The sequence below is a fragment of the Montipora foliosa genome, chromosome 1 (assembly GCF_036669935.1).
Source record: "Montipora foliosa isolate CH-2021 chromosome 1, ASM3666993v2, whole genome shotgun sequence".
NCBI lineage: Eukaryota > Metazoa > Cnidaria > Anthozoa > Scleractinia > Acroporidae > Montipora > Montipora foliosa.
The window spans coordinates 46,793,737-46,813,736 of NC_090869.1; the positions used below are offsets into that span (position 1 = coordinate 46,793,737).

General features: G+C 39.2%; 1 protein-coding gene across 3 annotated transcripts in view; it reads left to right on the plus strand.

Moving 5' to 3' along the window:
* LOC137999740 (phosphonopyruvate decarboxylase-like) overlaps nt 1–19,020 on the plus strand; it is a 24,424-nt gene extending 5,404 nt beyond the window's left edge. For 2 of the 3 annotated variants that reach the window (XM_068845639.1, XM_068845620.1), the window contains exons 4-10: nt 422–697; nt 1,012–1,171; nt 1,605–1,660; nt 2,239–2,345; nt 2,582–2,798; nt 3,369–3,566; nt 14,389–19,020. In XM_068845639.1, the coding sequence (XP_068701740.1) occupies nt 518–697; nt 1,012–1,171; nt 1,605–1,660; nt 2,239–2,345; nt 2,582–2,798; nt 3,369–3,566; nt 14,389–14,571 (1,101 nt within the window). In that variant the 5' untranslated portion in view covers nt 422–517 and the 3' untranslated portion in view covers nt 14,572–19,020. The remainder of the gene's footprint in view (nt 1–421; nt 698–1,011; nt 1,172–1,604; nt 1,661–2,238; nt 2,346–2,581; nt 2,799–3,368; nt 3,567–14,388) is intronic. The other variant, XM_068845631.1, reaches the window with a different exon arrangement.
* The last annotated feature ends 980 nt before the right edge of the window (nt 19,021–20,000 follow it).

Below are 20,000 nucleotides of genomic sequence, written 5' to 3' on the forward strand. Positions count from 1 at the left end.
TCTTCCATGCAAAATTATTACTGAACATAGCCTGTTTGGTATGGAATTCCACACTTTGTCAGGTAAATTAAGCAAGAATAGAAAACCAAACATGGTGGTTGGAAGCTAGTTTTGTAACATGAGACTCTCATTTACCATAAGAGAATATTTTGTGGATCCAAGTTGAAACCTACTTTTGAGATGATTCCTGCAGCAACAAATGATGTACATGTAATTAGGGGAATTTGTGAGAATTGGTTGCAAAGAAGTTTCATTTTAAAATGTTTATAAGGAAATGTTATAATAATAAGATGATGTTCAGTCCAGCATTAGATGAGATGGTTGTATTTTGCAGAGATGCATGTATTTGAGTTAAAAAATAATACTAAGCTCTTTGCCAAAATGATAAGAAAACTCCTTTCCATCCCATAACTGTCTCCAGATTGCTGAGCAGAGATTGAGAAATGAGGATGCTGGACAATTTACAGAGTTAGTGAGGGACTTCCTAAACCCTAAAGATTTCTACAATGCATTATGTATGCATGGAATGGATTTTTTTTGTGGTGTGCCGGACTCTCTTCTCAAAGACTTCTGTGCATATGTGACAGCAGTAGTTCCAAAGTCACGGCATGTTATAACAAGCAATGAAGGACAAGCAATTGCCCTTGCAGCTGGCTATCACATGGCGACTGGCAGGGCAGGAGTAGTATACCTTCAGGTTAGTTTTTTCAGATTTTTTTATAACCGAATGACTGTTTACCACATATAATTAACTTTGCAACTTATAGGCATTCCAAAGAACCTTGATACATCTGCACTAGTGTCTGAGTTTTTAAGATATCATTTGTAGTGTTAATTGCATCAGCCAGTCTTTAGATTGAAAAGTTCCCTAGAGAATTTCGATGTGTTGAGAAGATATCTTAATATGCAAGCCAAATATTAATATAACTGCAGTAACATTATTAACATTTCAAATTGCAACCCCTAACCTTAAGCGCTTTCTTAATTGCAAAATTGTTTTTCTTCCGCCAGAACTCTGGATTAGGCAACATTGTCAATCCTGTGATGTCACTTGCTGTGCCTAATGTCTATAGTATTCCCATGTTGTTGTTAGTGGGTTGGAGAGGAGAGCCGGGAAAAAGGGATGAACCACAGCATGTGGTACAGGGGCAAGCAACTCCAGGAATACTTGGTACTGTATTGTATGTGCTTCCTAAGAGGGTGTTCTGGATTATTGTAGATAGTTGTCTGTGTTTCATGTTGGCTACTAATAAAAACATTAAAAAAAACCGTTTCTATAAAAATAGTACTGTTTGTTTATATGGATTATAAGGGAAAGCGAACATGTACATTTGTAAATTATAGATGAATATCAAGCCTGTGTATTTTTTCCTTGACTGGTGTTTTATGTTCATATCATGTTGCAGAATTGTTTTTTTGTTTGTTAGACTACAATAATCCATTATGTGACATAACGTAAGCCCATAATAATTATTTTATTATTATTATTATTATTGTGACCATTGACAGGTGGTTTTATCATTGTTTGAGATCATCCTTGCTTATAATTGTTCCCCTCTTTACCAATAAGTAATTTGCTTTTATTACTATTATTGTTTTGTTAGCATCATGTGGCATTCCATTCCAAGTTTTGCCTGACTACCAAGAAGGCGCTGAACAAGTAATTGACACGTAGCTCTTGTCTACCTCAGCAGTTAACCTCTTTAAGCTGCAAAAGACACATATAATACCTTAAATCCTTTGTTGAATCAACTTTTGTTTTCATTGTTTTTGATTAGATATCATTACCTGGTATCCATATGATATGTCATTTCATAACCTTTCGATGAAAGCAAAGTAAATTGATTGGTACCTTCCATTAAACCTTTATACATGCATTTGTTTTTAAGACCAATTAACCCATAACGATCTCGGATTTTAAGAGAGTATTTTTTGTAGCTCTATTTATAAACCCATTAGGACTATGCATTCACAAAAATAAGACTTCATTTTGTGGTAACTGTTTAGTGATGTTTAAGGACTTGTATTGTACCACTGGTACAAAAGCGTACATGTACCACCGTTGAAAGCGTACCACTCATTTTGGGCTGAAAAATCTATCTGTAAAGATCTGCTTGTAATTTACTTTTAAGTTGAGAAGTTGAAGCTGCAACAGCTAGTGAAGTCACAGTACCCTGTGCCTTCTCTAAGGTGCCTGTATGGAACAGAGCCAAACATTTATTTTAAATGTCTTTTTAGGCTTTGTATGTGGCTAGAAAACACATGGAAACAACTAAAGGACCTTACTGTCTGCTAGTAAGGAGGCAAAACTTTCTGCCCTTCAAGCTTGAAAAAGAACCAGATATGTATGTTGATTAACTCTATACAAACATGTAAAGCAGCTATACTTAAATATCAATAAATGATGATGATGATGATGATGATGATAGTACCTACAGATGCCAAAGTTTAAATTTTATTTCAGTTGTAGTAAGGCTTTCATGAGTCAGCTATTTTTCTTTAAGTGTCGTCAACTAGAGTTAAATTAGAAATGAATCAAGGGTTGTGCTTAAAATGCCTTTATTTCATGTTCTACATGTAGATATCCACTGAATAGAGAAGGGGCCATGAAAACTATTGTTGATGCTCTTGGAGACCGTGATGTGGTTGTTGGTACAACTGGTATGTTGTCACGTGAGCTGTTTGAATACCGTGTAGCCAAAGGACAAGGTCATGAAAAGGATTTCTTGACAGTGGGATCAATGGGTCATGCATCAGCTATTGCACTTGGAATTGCTCAGTTTAGACCAAAAAGACAGGTGTTTCAAAGTTTCTTTGTAATTAGTGCCAGTACAGTGCCTGGTTGACTTCATGCAAAAAGTGATTTTCATTGTGATGGTTCCTGGGAAATTGCTATTTAATGTAGAGTATTTTGATGTTGACCTTGTCTTCATCAACCTCTTTCCCTCAATTGTTCCATTGTGAGCCAATGCAGCAAAAACAGAAGAGTTAATTGAGGTCATAAGCAGTTTGAATTTAAAGCTCTTATATGGTTCCATATGAGAAGTGGTCGTGGATTTCAATGAATCCACAAAGTGGAGGGGTGTCTGTGGTAGCCTGCTCAGTGGGCAGTTTTGTCCTAGCCTGCATAGCTGTCCAAGCGGACAAACAATTGGCAAAAAAGAACAAACAAGCCGGGAGGAAATGTGGCAATTGGGGCAGGGGAAGGGAGGTTTTCCCTGCCCCAGTTCCCTTGCATCTTTGTTGATTGTTAATTTGCTCGGACAAAACCGCATGCTGTGCAGGCTATTTATGTGGTTCAGAGAAATGTCTTGTTATTAGACTCTCTATCCTTGCATGATTATACCTGAATATTAAACTTTTTGTAGGTTTTTTGTTTCGATGGTGATGGTGCAGTCCTCATGCACATGGGTGCCTTAGCAACCATCGGACAAAGTGATGTTCCAAACTTTAAACACATCGTGATAAACAACGGCTGCCATGACTCTGTGGGGGGCCAGCCCACAAGTGGGGCGAGTGAATCGTTTGACTTTTTGGGTGTGGCTCGGTCTTGCGGCTATAAAGCAGTAAGTTCCATTTGTCTTACATCAAGGACTGAGTTAACAAACTGCAGTTATGTGACATTATTCTTTTGGCTCAATAATGACTTAAGTTTACTTTGCTGTAGTTTCAAAGTCTCTCACAAGCAAGGGAGGAGTTTTAAGTTTGTTTGTAAAACACTGGCTTGTTCTGCTGACATTAATCAAACAGATTTACTACTCTGTCCAAGTTGACATAGTCAAAGTTCCATATAGTCTGTATTTTCAGTGACTGCACTGTATAGAAGAAAAATGTGTTATAGCATGGTGCTTTACAGCAGCTCTTAATCCGCCTTTCTTGGAAAGGGTTGTGAAGGCAGGGCTATCTCACATAGCTAGTGTTGCGTGCAGCGAATCCATGAAATAAATCCCTTTTCTCTTGGCAGCTTTGCGTTATACACCTTATTCCATAATGGACGCCATTTAAATATTCTTTTGTTTTTATTCAAACAAGCCCTTGATGCCTCGTTCTTAAGCTTAAAATTCAAAAGAATATTTTATCTTGAACGAGGCAACAAGGGCCAATTTGTATCCGCATAAATCAGTGGCCATTTTGGAATAAGGTGTATGCAGCCCTATTTTATTTCATAAGTCAGTGAAAGGCATGAAACAGATGTCCTTGTTGATAACAGTCGCTCTGATTTTCTAGTTACATCATTGTTTCGTAAGAAAACTTACACTGGACTGCTTACTAATTTTTTCAGTTTCACACCCTTCTCTTACAAAATTGCCCTCATTCGTACATCAGTGGACAGGGCTTTCAAAATCAACAACACATGGTTTGATGAAAAACTGTTTTCCATGCAATATTATGCAACTTTAGGGCTAATTAAGCAATACTTTCATTACAGTGTAAGTGCACAGCCCTTCGCTTAAGTCACCCCGAGAGGACCGCTGAAAAGAAGCTTTATTTGTCATGCAATTCCAGACTTTTCTAGAATTATCGTACAATCTGTAATATTCCAGATATTCCAGAAATTTCTTTTATGTGACTCGGCAGTTTCTACAAATTGTAAACTTTGTAATATACTATAAATAGTAACAAAACTTTCTAGATGCTTAGATTGAAAGTATAAAATCAGGCTTGTAAGTTAAAGAAAAACCTCAATTGCCCGAGGGCTTACCCTCGTGGCTGGCTGTGATTGAACTTACATGTGTGCTATGGATGGATGCTGTACTGTGAGGAAGCTATAATCAACTGCGATAACTATGGTGGAGCTATTACCTTTGACCTTGCGATATCCGGAGAGAAGAAAGAAATGATAGCCGAAAACATGTACATCTACATGTTCCAGCACTCGGCAAAGTCCCTTTTTGACTTGTGGCTGTTTCTGCTTAGGTGGCCTCGTACACCACAAGCCTTTTTAGACCGGGGACGTTATCCCCTTCTCTTCTCGAATAGTGTTTGGGTTCTTTAACGTCCCACAGGGAACTTATGAACATAGAAGATATTTGTCAGACGGGACCTACGGTTTACAGTCCTTATCCGAGAAGACTTGAAGGTCTAACCATTTGCAGATAAAAATTACAAAGGCAGCACTTTCTCCTCAGTTATGTTAAGATCCTGAGTGATGATCCGGCCGGGGTTCGAACCCGCGACCTCCAGCGTGACAGCCCGACGCTCAAGCAATTGAGCCACCGGTGCGCGGTTCGAAAAGTAAAGAAGTCAGAGTTCATTATGAAGTCTTCTGTAAGAGTTTGTGTACACAGAAAATCAAGTGAGTGGAAAGAACCCAGTGAATCATGGAAGTCAAGCATTGTTGTCTACAGTCGGTGGAACTTGGAGTTAGAAGTTAATCAAGATCAACACATGAATGGCCATAAAATACAGTAAGCCTGCTTTACGAACTGCTTAACTTAATCTTTAACCAAAGTAACAGTAATAGTGTAAAATTAATGAAATAATAGTGAAAACGGGTAACTGCTTATTGTCACACTTTTGTTGCGTGCCTTATAGCGTACTCGGGAGGTCGTTTTCACTTATGCCTTGTTCGCGGAGATCTCTTGGTTATTCCAGCACATAACAGCCCCTTCTCTCTTTTAGTACGACCTAAAATTAAAATCTTTGCCAAGAGGTATTGTAAGGATGTAGACATGCGCGTAGCCTCTACTTCCATGTTTAGTATGAAGGACACGATCCGAAATGTGTTGCGTTCCCAGGTTATAGTTGCATGTGCAGGTTGTAACACCAGATATGTCGGTGAAACCACCATAAATTTGATTCGCAAACATTTGCTTTCGGATCGTAATTCCCATACCTATACCGACATCTGCAAGGCTCCGAGTCGAGTAAGAACTTATTTGTTCAGGTAGCTGCTTTGCCATGTTAGACTCGGCCCTTGCCCCTTTCCAGGTTAAGATCAAGGAAGCCTTCCATATTGAATGGGAACGACCCGCACTTAACAAAGAACTGAAACATATTAATTTGACACTTGTATTTTAATTTGCTGTTCACCTTGCATTCCAGTTATTATTGTATTAAGTCGTTTAAATTCCCGCAATTCCTAGTATCTGTTTGTTTCTTATTTGCATTTTGTATTTCTAGTTTGCCCCAAAATCCGTTCTCAGGTTGAATCCGTTTTTACCTGCTGTAGGTTAAACTGGTGATCCTCATTTTTCCTTGGTTAAATATGCATATGAATTAAAGAAACTTTTTTGGAGCCTAAATTAAGCCTGGAGAAAAGTTAGGGTCAGGTTGGGATTAGTTCTGGTTACTATTTAACAATTAGACCCGTAGCCTCAATAGCCCATGAGGCAAAGCCGAATGGGCTATTGCCCCGTGGCCCTTGAGGGCGAAGGGTCTAATTGTTTTAGTATCACCCAACTGGTCGCACAGAAAAGGCAATTATAAATAAAGTTATCAAATACAAGTTGAAGAAATATTTATTTGGGAATAAAACGAAACAAAACGTCACGCATTTCGCTACTCCAGGACTATTACTAATAGTCCTTCAGTGGCGTAGCCAATTAAAATGCAAGATTTGCATTAGTCCACTAGTTGGGTGATACTAAACTTGGATATCAATTGAATTGTTGTACAAAAGTAAACAATGAAAAGACTGTGTTGGGTTGAGCATTGATTGAAGATGGAGTCAAACCCAGTGTGTTTTAAGCAACGCTTTTAATCACGCTCGCACGTATTCATGTGCTTATCTAAAAGAAGCACCTGCATGAAGCATAATACCCAACATAGTTAATCTAGGGACTGGTTATGAAACCTTAGAACTTTCAAAAGCGAGAACAATGTTGTTGCAATCGATGTTGAATTGACCGCGACCCTGCACAATCTTTTGTTTTCGCTTCGCACGGGTCCGCAAATTAGTTGCTCATAATTTAATCGAAGGATTTGATTGGTTATTTTCTCGAAAAAAGGCGTGTTTTGTGCAGGGTCAAGGCCAAAAATACGGACAAAAACACGAAACAAAGAAACTTGTCCAGTTTCATAACCGTCTCCATGCATTAACTATGTACCCAATTATGGCAATGTCCACACTATGATAATGATAACTTTACCTGCTCGGTTGGTGATGGTGACATCTCATTTCAAGTCCACACTGGTGTCAGGCAGGGGTGTGTCATGTCCACATTGCTTCTCAACCTTTTTGTGGACTGGATCATGCGGCGCACCACTGAGGATCAGATCAGGGGCATCGGATGGACGCCCTTTTCCTATTTGGAGGACCTAGATTACACTGATGATCTAGCCTTACTACCACACAACCCAACGAGACGCAACGCCTTAAGACCTTTGCGAACCAAGTTGGCTTCAACATCAGCAGCAAGAAGACCGAAATTAAAGGGACTGAATACTACCGACGCACGACCAGTCCAGATTGATAATGAAGAACTTCCTTACACAGACAGATTTACCTATCTTGGCAGCATCATCAGTAGAGATGGAGGAACTGATCTAGATATTCAGAGCCGTCTCAACAAGGCCAGAAACTCGCTTAACATGATGAATGTAGTATGAAGTATGGCACTCCTCCGCTTACAGTACTCTCACCAAGCTGAAGATCTATCACAGCTGCGTCCTTTCAACTCTCCTGTATGGTTCAGAATGTTGGCGCCTAACGGAGAAGGATTTAACAAAACTCTCCACATTTCACACCTAGGGCCTTCGGCGTATCCTACGCATCGTTTGGCCTAATGTCATCTCAAATAAAGATCTCTTTGAACGGTGTGGAACTGAACCAATGGCTACCATCCTGTGAGGTGACGCTGGAGGTGGATTGGCCATGTTACCCGTCAAGAAACCTCCATTACGAAAACTGCTTTACATTGGAACCCAGAAGGGAAACGGAAGAGGGGCCACTTCAAGATCACTTGGCGATGGACAGTGGAGAAAGAAATCAAGGAGATGGGAAAGACCTGGGGAGGCATCAAGCTTATGTAACTGTAACGCGGTAACGCATTATAGTAACAAAACATCAAAAGCAAACATTGCATATCATAACTATGACTCTGGATCAACTTAATGTGTATACAAGGATTTGGGCAATAAAAACAATGCATGCGGTTCCTGTCGTTAAATTTAGCTAGCACTTGGGTCACGCTTCGTGCACTTCTGGTGTGGCGTCTTGGCTGCTGCGGGGAATTACTCTCTCGTTCTCTCCCTTGACATTCAAGATCATGGTCTGGTATAGATGGGCTAGATGGTGGTACTTCCTTGACAGGGGTCATCTCGCCTGGTGCTGTATTTGCGGTAACGTTAGCTTAATTTTTCAGTACAGGTGGACTCACAAACTGTTTATCCGGTGGGGGGCTTCTTATAGGTCACCATCTGGCACTGGTGTGGTCTCGCTCTGAATTCTAGGCTTCAGATGCTTCCATGTTGTTTGATATATTCTGCCACCAATGCCAACTAGATGTGTTCTGGGCTCTTGGATGGGTTGCGTACTGTTCATTATAACAGCTGGTTCCTAAATGCCTTTTAAGGTATTACGAAACACTGACTCCTTGTTGTTCAAGATCCTTTTGTCGATGCCGGCTTCCTTGTTGTGGGTTTCTGCTTGCTTGGCCTGACACTGTTAGTTTGTTTAAAGGTGGGTGTCGTCCAGAGGTTGTTTGGACAGGAGGTTGCTTGTTGCACTTGGTAGCAGTGTTTGAGGTTTTCGCCCAAAGAGTAACTTGTAAGGTGAGGGAAGCTGGTTGTCCAGTGGTGTTGTGCGGTACATCCATCGGGCTGTTTAAGGACATTCTTCACTCTCTGTTGCCTTTAACAGCGAGCTCTTGCAAGTTCCAATTGTGCTCTCAGCTAGGCAGTTTGCCTGGTGGTGGTAGGGAGAGCTGAAGGTTAGCGTGATACCGCTTAGTATACACTGCGTCTTGAACTTTTCGCTGACCAAAATTAGCATTTTCAGCCGTTTTTACCGCTGTAAGACTAATGCGTTTGTTAAAAACGGGTCAAATGGCCTTCTCGAGTACAAATACCGTGAGATATTTGTACTTGTTTGGGTGTTATTTGTACTGTACTCTACTAACTGCAGTTGAATAATAATGATTATGATTATGATGATGATGATTATTATTAAGATATTATTAATTATTGGGAGACGTCGTCGTCATAGGCGCCCACGAGCAATACCGCTAGCCATGATTACCATGCGAAAAGCAACTGGTAGGTTCCTACCTGGTTTTGGTTCTACCACTTTGATTTCATCACAAATTTTTTGCTCTTAAACATTGGGCGTAGATCTGCTCCGATTATCTCGCTCAGGTCGCTAAGATTTCGTCGAACGATGTCGGCCGATGTCCGATCTTTGAATGGCAAACAATTCTGACGAGTTTGCCTTGCTGGATTTCACGGTGCACTTTTAATTTGCTTTGCCTTGCGCGCAGACAAAGCTGGTAATGGTAGAGCCTAAACCTCCCCTCATTAATCAGCACTGCTTTATCTACAAATTCTCATATGATCTGTATGATACAGATTATGTTGGATATACCTTCCGGCATCTCTTCCAAAGCATCGCTGAACGTACTCTGCTATTGGAAAACAATTAAAAGAAGAACATAAGCTACGTGATTGCAATTTACAAGATCATTTTACCATTCTAAAGAAATATCGCACCAAGCTCGACTTGCTAATCTACGAGATGCTGTTCATAAGGAGATTGCAACCCAAACTAAATACACAATCAGATTCCGTCCGTGCAAAACTTTTTACATGACAATAGATTATTTTGCGCGTTTAGTTTCAATTTTTATTATGATAATAACTGTTTTTATACTTTTAGCTTAAACCTTAATTTTTGTTTTTTTTTTTTCAATAATTTTATTAACGATAACACTAGGAAAACAATACTTACAATACAAATACGATTACCTCACTAACTCTATTAACATAATATTGCACTCATTATTTACTCTACTTATATTAATTACACAATATTTACATGACATGCAGTACACTGCTAACAGCTACAGTAACGGCCAGGGGCAAAGAGAAAAAAAGGAGAGAAAAATATATAATTATCCTTCCAGCTTAGGTCATAAAACATCAAAAACAGATCAAAGGCATGTGGTACATTACAGGTACAATCACCTATGCATCTGACAGGAGATCAGGAGAAAGCTAATGCGTAAGAGATAAACAGAGATAGGTATAAAAACTATAATTTAAGTTATCATTAAATCTTCATATATCCTGCAAGAGGTTTCCATTTCTTTGTTTCTCCACATTTTGTTTCTATTTCATATTGTGATTTTAATGTACATATAAAATGCGTAAGATTTGGATGGTTTTCTTTTGTTTTAGCGAGCCATATGTGATATCGTGCTAAAAGGAAACAATAGTTGATAAAAAGCGGAAAATGAGAGATGTCTGGTCTCAGACCCAAAGCAGGAATGTTCGTCAAAATATAATCTCTACGAAGTAAATTAAGTTTTTCAGCCATTCAGTAACTTTATTCCAAAAGTGAGATGTTATGTGGCATGACCAGAAAAGATGAATTAATGACTCGGGGGAGGTGTGACAAAAACTGCAATTTTTATCATCCTTTAGGCCTATTCTAAATAAGAAGCTATTGGTTGGTACACGTCTATGTAAAAATTTAAACTGAAACTCTATCAGCTTAGTACTCTTCGTGCATTTTTTAGCCAAGAGATAGGCATCAGTCCAATTTATGTTGTCATTTATTGGTAGGCTACAATCCTCTAGCCATTTCTTTTGAGATGACTCTGGGGTTAAACCCTTGTTACTAATCAGTTTTTTATATATTAATGTAGTTGCTTTTTTAGCTTGTAAAATTTTTGTTGTCAGTGGCTCAAATTCGCAGTTGGCGTTTTGTAAATTCTGAAAATTAGAATTACTGCGAAGAGACTTTACAGCCGATATTAATCCGTAGAAACTGAGAGGGCGAGGGTCTATTTCATACTTGCAGCAGAAGTCATTTAATGAAAGAAAAGTGTTGTCTGATCCTAACAGGTGTTTCACCCGAGTTATTCCCTTTGTAAACCAGTTTTTAAAAACTATTAGGGAGTTATGCCAAAGTTGTTGATCCAGAAAGTGTTCTCTTGACCTTATTTCAGGCTCAAAGTTAACTTCTGCCCAGATTCCTAATATTTCTTTTAAAAAGACGTCGGAAGTTGTTATTGTCGATAAGATGTCTCTAACATTGAGATTGTAGGAAAAAAAACTTTGAGAGCCATATTTTTTAAGGTCTTTATCCAAAAAGATTTTCCATTTTCCTTTGTTATTGTTATCTAAATATTTTTTTATCCATGTGATTTTGAGAGATTTATTGAAGGAGCTAATATCAATCATTTTTAGGCCACCAAGATCAAAGTCATTGATCATTACCTTCCGTTTTATTTTGTCGCCTTTACCATTCCATAGAAAAGTGTAGAGTAAATCGTTTATTTCGTTCGTAAACCTTAATTTTTGAAATATTTTCACACTTCTCTTATGTATATATATACATCTTATTCGATGGTTTAACACATAATACGCGCGGATATTTTGCGAGTTGCGTAGGATTTTCTGAGCCCCGCAGGGGCGAGGAAAAATACGAGCAATGAGCAAAATGTCCGCGAGTATTATATGTTAAACCATCGAATAAGAGATTTATTATTCCACTACGAAATGGGTATTATTTTGCTTCAATTTTATTTGGTAATAAAAGCATAATCTGTCCTTCAGGGTGCGTGCGTCACGCTGTGGAAACGTTCTTGGTGTAGGTTTGGCTTTCAAGAATAAGTTTATTACGTGCTTCACATGAATCGATATAGCTGCTGAGTTTCAAGGACATGTCCTTGAAAGGACAAGAATGGCAACAAGGACATATGTTAAGTTAAGTTAAGTTAACTTAACAGCCATAACGCAAATAGGTATCGCGCGAATAGGCATAACGCAAAAAGGCATGACGCAAAGACGCATAACGCAAATGGCCATAGCGCGAAAAGGATAACACAATGAGGCATAAGGCAGAGCCATAACGCAGAGGCATAACTTAGACAGGAAGAAAAAGTCCGATAGCGATTATATGTTCTTTCCCTTGACATGTCTCTCTCTTTGTCCAGCAAGTCCAATGATGTTTATTCTCTATTTTCGAATTCCCCATAATACACTTTGTTTGCCTCCCAAATTTTGCATAAACCATTGTTTTCAAATGCTCTTGGGAATATGCAGTGTCCCCAAGAGCATTTGAAAACAATAGTTTATGCAAAATTTGGGGGGGCAAACAAAGTGTATTATGGGGAATTCGAAAATAGAGAATAGGCTCCACATTCTCCTCTCTGAGAGTTGAGATCATTGGGCTCCTTACCGAGTGGTTGGTATGCCTACCTGTCAATCCGGCTGCATCGCTCATGGATTTCATGAAAGAACCGAGCGAATTTTTTCCTAGTGGCTGTTTCTTGAACCAAATCTTGGATGACGGCTTAACAATCGACGCCAGATAAAACGGGGAATCTGCATTGGTCATTTCAGGCGGTCTTCTTGCCAAGTATTCTTTAATGATGCTCACCGGACAGCGTGATCCACCAGTAGCGAACATTTTGGACTTGAAAGTGCGGTCAGGGACGAATTCGTGTTCTCCAGTCCGAGTCTTGCTTCCACGCTCAGTTGTCCACTCAACATACTCTCTTCCATGGGGGCATTCTATGGAGGTATATCTATGACAAAATTCAATGATCAGTATTTGAAATAAAATCGTCCAAATCATGAATGAATCAATCCAAAGCTGAATGGCAACAAGCCGATTCTGCAAATGGCCATCACGGAAAGAGGTATAACGCAGAGGCATGACGCAAAAAAGCATAACGCAAATAGCCATAACGCAAACAGGTATCGCGCGAATAGGCATAACACAAGTAGGCATTACGCAAAAAGGCATGATGCAAAGACGCATAACGCAAATGGCCATAACGCGAAAAGGATAACACAATGAGGCATAAGGCAGAGCCATAAAGCAGAGGCATAACTTAAACAGGAAGAAAAAGTCCGATAGCGACTATATGTTCTTTCCCTTGAACAATCAATTGACTTTTTTTTTAGAGCTGAAATTGTGTACGGAGTACACAGCCGTCATGGCTATTTTATGTTATGAATATTTGCGTTATGCTTTGCTGCGTTATATCTTTCTGCGTTATGCCTCTGCGTTATTTCTCTTTACGTTATGTCTATTGGCGTTATGGCTGTTTTGCGTTATGGCTATTTGCGTTGTGGCTTTTTGCGTTATGCCTCTCTGCGTTATGCCTCTTTCCGTGATGGCCATTTGCAGAATCGGCTTGTTGCCATTCAGCTTTGGATTGATGCATTCATGATTTGTACGATTTTATTTCAAATACTGATCATTGAATTTTGTCAAAGATATACCTCCATAACATTCTTCGCGTTTAATTTGTATGTCTCCAAACTTTACTCGGTGATGTTAGTCACGAGCTCTCCACCCAAAGAACAGGGTGTTGTAAAACCAAACCGTGCGTACAAAACTTTGTGGTGTGTGGCATCCAAGTTGTTTCTCGTCCCACAGCTTTTGAATTTGAGTTTCACTTAGTCCTTGCGCTTTGTTTGGCTTCTGCCCTTTGCCAGAACGGCAGAGTTGTTTCTCTGGCCTTTGTAAACTGTCTCTCAGTAAGTATACTGTACTGTATCCTCTTTTCCCTTAATGAACGGTCGAAACTCCGTAACATAGCTGTTAATGTGTCAGGTTCGTATTCATCTCCGTTTTACTTGCGAACATTTAAAAGAAAGTGAGTTAAAAGTTTGACAAGTTCTTTTTCTGTTATGTTTTCAAGAGTTCTTTTTTCGTTAACAGTTTTTGCCCAACGGTAAAATATGTTAAGGTCACTTTGCGTCTTTTTGGTTGTGTTTTTTTTCTGTTTTCGTCAAGAAAATTGTCAATGTCTTCATCGTTCAGTTGTCCGCTTTTTGTTTTTTCCGTCAGTTCTGTTTGCTCAGCAACTGTAACAAGACCACCTTCCGTTTGTTCAGTAAAATAGTCCGTTCCTGTTAGCTTGTCATTTAAAAAGTCGAGTCCAAGGGAGCCAAACAAGTCGAATTCGTCCGGTCCGGCCATGATTGGTGCTCTCCTGTTTTTAGTCCGTATTTGCTCTGTTCTAAACCGGTCAAACCGAGATACTACAGTGTATTACCCTTTCATATTTCGTGCGTTCTCTTGACCAAATATGGTAAAATGGTTTAATAGTGGAATAATAAATATATATATTTCACTAGTTCAGTTTTTTCATTAGCTTGATAATGAAGACATGGAGTCATCAAAACGTCGCAAAAAGTTTTCATCGCTGGTTTTTATTCTCAAATAAAATCGTTTAAAAACTTGTTTGTTGTTCTCATTGTCCTGTTTAGGTAATGAGAGCAGAACAAAGAGAAGAGGTCTTGGAAGCAGTCAAATTCTTGAGAGGTGTAGAGGGCCCAGTCCTTTTGGAAATTAGAACAAACAAGGGTGGCAGAAAGGACCTAGGACGACCAACAAGGACACCTATTCAAAACAAGAAGGACTTTATGCACTTCCTGGCCATTGACCATTAACCATAAGAATGATGATCAGATGGTAACTAAGCATACAATAATTATAGTTTTGTGCATGTACTTATTTTACCGATATTTGAGAAGTGGGTCCAGCAAGAGGTTTGCGCTGGCAATCCCCTTGTGAGTTAACGAATAAGTTTCTCAGTTTTACGTCCCTGAGCACTGATAGAAGATTGAGAAAGAACGACACAATGGGAAAGAGATAACCTACTGCAAGTGAACTGTAATAAATATCAAAGAATGTTACTGTCGGAGGTGAACTTACAGAGCAAACCCATCCGATGATAAATTTTAGTCTTCAATTAAGTGAGATATGTGAAAGTGCTATTAGTAAGCAACTTGGGATATTGAATAGATTGAAAAATTTATTGCCACCTCGTGTGGCGTTTTTCTCGAGCATCCGACTGGTAAAATTATAAAGACCACAAGAGAGGGCTTAAAGGGAAGTCTTTAAAAATACATCAGATACATGTCGTACTCTACTCAAGAAAGCTAAGTAAACAACATTAGACAATAGAAGGCTCAAGATATACTCATCTTGATGTGTAAAGTTAAAAATGGATTAATACCGAAGTACGTGACGGATCTGTGGAAAGGATAGACGATATAACTGTCTCGCTGTAAGACAGTCACTAACAAGTAATACTCCATCGCTGTGGGTTAAAACTGACAGAAAAAGAAAGGACTATTTAATGTTTGTCAGCTTTTAGAACTATGATACGCAAAAAGGATATATCAGCTGATGTAAAGTTATGTGGGACTGAGAGATTGTAACCTGTATTCAAGTTAGCCCTTACTGAAATTATATTGAATTTATAGATAGTGATGGGCAAGTTGTAATTACTCTGGCTTTCCAGGGAAACGCCCGAGGTTAGATTTCGGCTTCGTTGTTTTGCGTTCAGTCTGAGTCACAAATCACTCTCAAGCTTATAAAGTGCATGCGTGGCATTAAGGAACAACGAATCGACGACGTTTGCATGTCAGTGCCGTTAGATTACGTGACATGCCTACTGCGCATACCTATGTGGGGACTTGCCGGAGTCGCGCCAAAGTGGACGACGTTGGTAAGGGCGATTTGCCGGCGTCTTGAAAATAGCACGACGCCAAGTGTCAGGTGTCGTCAAGGATAGGAATAGCACTTCAGATACTTGCATAACGCATGTATCAAAGCTAAAACTAAACAATTGTAAGTGATTTTTTCGTCAGGTTGCTGTTCAGAAAGTCAATAAATGTCCTCCATGCAGAAACTAAACGCAGCCTTGCATTCGTCGTTTGTTTTCTTGTTCAAATCGAACCTTTCAGTAGGGAAACAGTTTTTTTTTAACTTTTGAACATCGTATAAAACTACAATTCTTGTTCGGTCATAAGCATATGCTATACAAGCTTTCGCTTCTGTAAAGTTAGGCATTTTGAATCGAACTACTTGCCTCGTGAAAAGATTAAAAACAAACTTTAGAATCGGCGGGAAAATTTACCTCCCTCACGAACGTCGTCGTCTTTACTGCGAATATCGTAAATTCAAATTTGTACCCGACGGCGACGCGGGCTATCACGTGACCCAACGGTTCCGTCTTGCGAACGTTGTCTATTCGTAACCCCCGTTGAAAGTAAGCACGAGTATGGTTTCTAATTAGCTCAAACTTCATGCAAATGCACACACCGTTCGCAGTACACCCACGCCAAAAAATGTCGAGTGTTTTCGCAACGGGTCGGTCACCCAGCTTTACCAGCGAACATTTACGAGTGAACTTATAACAAAAATCGTTACCATCACTCCACTCTAACCTAAATAATCTGACGATCCAGGACATCAGGATGCGTCTAGTCAATATATTGCTGTGAAATATTTCAGACCATTTAAGGATATACATTGCAAGTAGTTTTGTATTTACTTCGTGTACTCTGTTAGTCGATTGTGATATCTGTTTTACTTCATGGATGCGAGTCCTGGACATACAGTAAAGAGATTTTAAAAAAGGTAAGTGCGTTAATATTTAAGCGCTATAGAAGACTACTGGGCATCACTTGGAGGGACAGACGCACAAACGAGTGAATGAAAGAATAGGTGGAAGACATAGCCGGAGTAGATATACCCCTGATTCAAATTGCGCAAAGCAGAAGATGAAGTTGGAAACAGAGGGCGTGGTAGACCACGGAGAAGCTGGATAACAGATATCTGTGAATGCACGCGGAGTACACCATCACAAGCTATAATTAGGCTTGCTGAGAAGAGAGACTTGAGAATGGGAGATCTTTGGCGTAAAGAAGAAGAAGAAGAAGAACTTGAACGTGAACTTGACCTTCTTGCAATGAACGACTAGACATGGCAATAAAGGTTAGGTATGGATGTATGTAGGTAGGTATATGTAACATCCACCAGAATTCAGCAAGGTAACAACAACTTTCGATTTAAGTTCTTTAATAGGTTTGTCCTTGAGATAAACAGGAGTTACGACCGAAAGTGCAGGTAATGAATCACTCTTGTACTTACCTGGGCAGTTAAGGCCATTTCCCAGTAACTAGACGCGTATCTGCGTGAACTCGTGCTTTCCTGACGTCTGGGATCGTCAAATGAAAAACCAAGAAACGCTCAACATCTTTTGGTGTGGTCTACCGCAAACGGTGTTCAACGACACCATTTTCTTTCATTGCCACGCATGCCTCAATGTTCGCACATGCACTATAAAAGATCAATCGACCATTGCACGACCATGCCCTGTATGCACTTTGGCTAATTTTGCGCATGCGCTTTACAAACTTGAGTGCGATTTTTGACTGAACGCAAGAAAAAAAAACGAGACCGAAGTTTAACCTCGGGTGTCGTTCCCCTGGAAAGCCCAAGTTTAAAAAACATTTAAACAAAATTTTTTTGAAGCCCTTCCTTGGTTACAACTTGCCGAAGTTGTCCAAGTATGGGCGAGAATTATCTTTTATCAATTAACTTTGTTCATTACACAATTTCTACATCAATTTATAGATTCTCTAACGGTGTATTCGCTCCTGTGGAAAGTGGATGTGAAGAAAATCAGGAGTAATTGAAGGCTTATGGGTATTACATTGTAAAGTATGTCCCTCACAAAGTTGGGGAGATTTAATTGTTCAATGTGCGATGGGTAATCGTAGCTCGAGCCTGCTTTTCATGCGCTAGAAAAAAACATAGTTAATAGAGGGGAATGGTTAGGAAGATCGGCAAACATCACAGGAGCAAACAAAGATGCCAAAATTTAGGTTGGAAAGTCCACGACTGTGCATAATCTTTTGTTTTGCGTTCATACTCTATGCATGAATTACGTAACCAACACGTTTCTATTGGTTAGTTCTTCAGTACGGAGTAAACAACTATTATGTTTTGTGCACGGTCAAGGCCAAAAAAGAGAACAAAAACCTAGAACAAAGAAAGTTGTCTGGTTTCATAACCATTCCCCTCTATTAACTATGAAAAAACATGGGCTATAACTTATCGTATCGCCCTTTAACTAGGTTAATTTATTTGATATTATTGCACCATCCCGCCCAAGCAGATCGCCATAATATAAAATTATATGAATCAGAAATGCTAAGTGTACTATACATTTTATTTATGATGAAGAGGTTTATTTAGTTTTTATCTCCAGTTTAAGACTTAAACTGAAGTGGTAATTTAGATGTATATTGATCAGTTCAAAAAATTACTTATTTATTAGCGGATTTGTAAATTTAAGTGCATTCACGGAAGAATTTTAAGTAACAATATCCTCTGCGAAACAGGTGTTAAATTAGAATTCTAAGATATGGAGTATGTCTTGTTTTTTGGCAAACAGTGTTGTTCCATATTTATCATTGCGGAAAACGCTTGTACAGCTATTGATGTGAAGATAGAAGATTGATCTTGAAGTAAAAATTAAGTGCAGTAAAATCCCACTTTTGCGCCCTTGGAAAGGAAACGAAATCGCGCGTTACAAAACTGAAAGATGGTTGCAGTCATATCTTATCCAGGGGTGCTACATGAAAACCAATTAATTTACAAATCAAGAAAGGAATGTTGATCTCGTCGTCCAAGGTCCCTGATTGGGGTTAATAACGGAGATGAATTGTTTATTAAAAGAATGTAGAATCCTGTCCCATGAAACTTTTAAATTCCTTCCAGCAGGTCGTACGTCACCAACGCAAGTTTTTATTAGTTCCTTGATTGCAGAGTTCGAGAAAGCGAATTGTTTGAGCTGTCCAGATTCTAATAAATTGGAATTAAATGCTAATTCCTGACTCAAGCAATTCTTAGAGAGACGGTTCGAAAAATCGTAATCCATCTGTGAAAGTTGCCTAAAAAGGATAACCCTGCGGCTCACATTTAAGAAGGGAATGATATGGTTTACATAATTAATTGCAGCATTCGGTCATTGCTGCTTTCCTCAAATTTTTTAATGTGAAAGAAAGTCGTACCTAACATTTGAATGGATTAAAAAAAAAAGAAGCCAAAAAAAATGCTTTTAATATTTTTTCTGAAAGTTTCAAGTTGCAGCCGTCATCTTAAGAAAGAGGGACCTCTCGACAGCTCAAGAACAAATAGATCTCTCCATGCCGTGCTTCTTGATCATTTCAGTGAAACAAAACGCGATAAATAATGAATGGACACATTTTGCGGTTTCGATCGGACCATCAACATATTTCACCGCCCATATTAGGTCTGTATAGATAGAGGGTCCCCAACAGGGTTCTTTAATCCCCCAATCCCGACCAAAATCTTCCCTTCATCCCGAAATCCCGAACGTTTTTATCGGGCAATCCCGATCCCGGTCATTCGTCACAGCATGACGTCAAACCTCGTCGTCAATTGCAACTATAGTTGATTTAGAATACGCCTTGTTAGTCTTTTCCACCAACCTTCATGATCCAGTTAACCTTAATTGCAGCATTCCCAATCCCAGTTTTGAAACCGAAATGATGCGGTTCATTGAATGAGCAAACAAACACTACTCTACAATTAAATTCACTAACAAAGGCGAAAAGGTTTAAGAGTACTCCAGTCCTTGATGTGTGCGCACTTCAAACCTTCTGAAAGCAACACGATCTCTTCCTCAAATGACGGATTATCCTTCATTGTCGGTTTTTTTCCAAATCAAGCATATTGGCTCCATTTAGATTACGCTGTCCCTGGACTTGTGATAGCAGATAAAACGAGAAAAGTAATAGTAGTCCCTAGACAGGATTTAAACCCGGAGCACCCACTTTGAAAGACTGTTCTTATCCACTTAAAGGGACAGTTTCACGGTTTTGCGCATGTCCAAGCTTTAGCGCTAGCAGTTGTAAATTTTACGCTTTCTTTGAACCAGATGATGTTAATTAAACACAGACAGTATTAAAGCAAATACACTGAATGACTAAGGCCCAAATTTGGTGGAAGACATTGCGGGTTTACACAGAAAATACCGAATTTAGTTTTGATCTCGAAT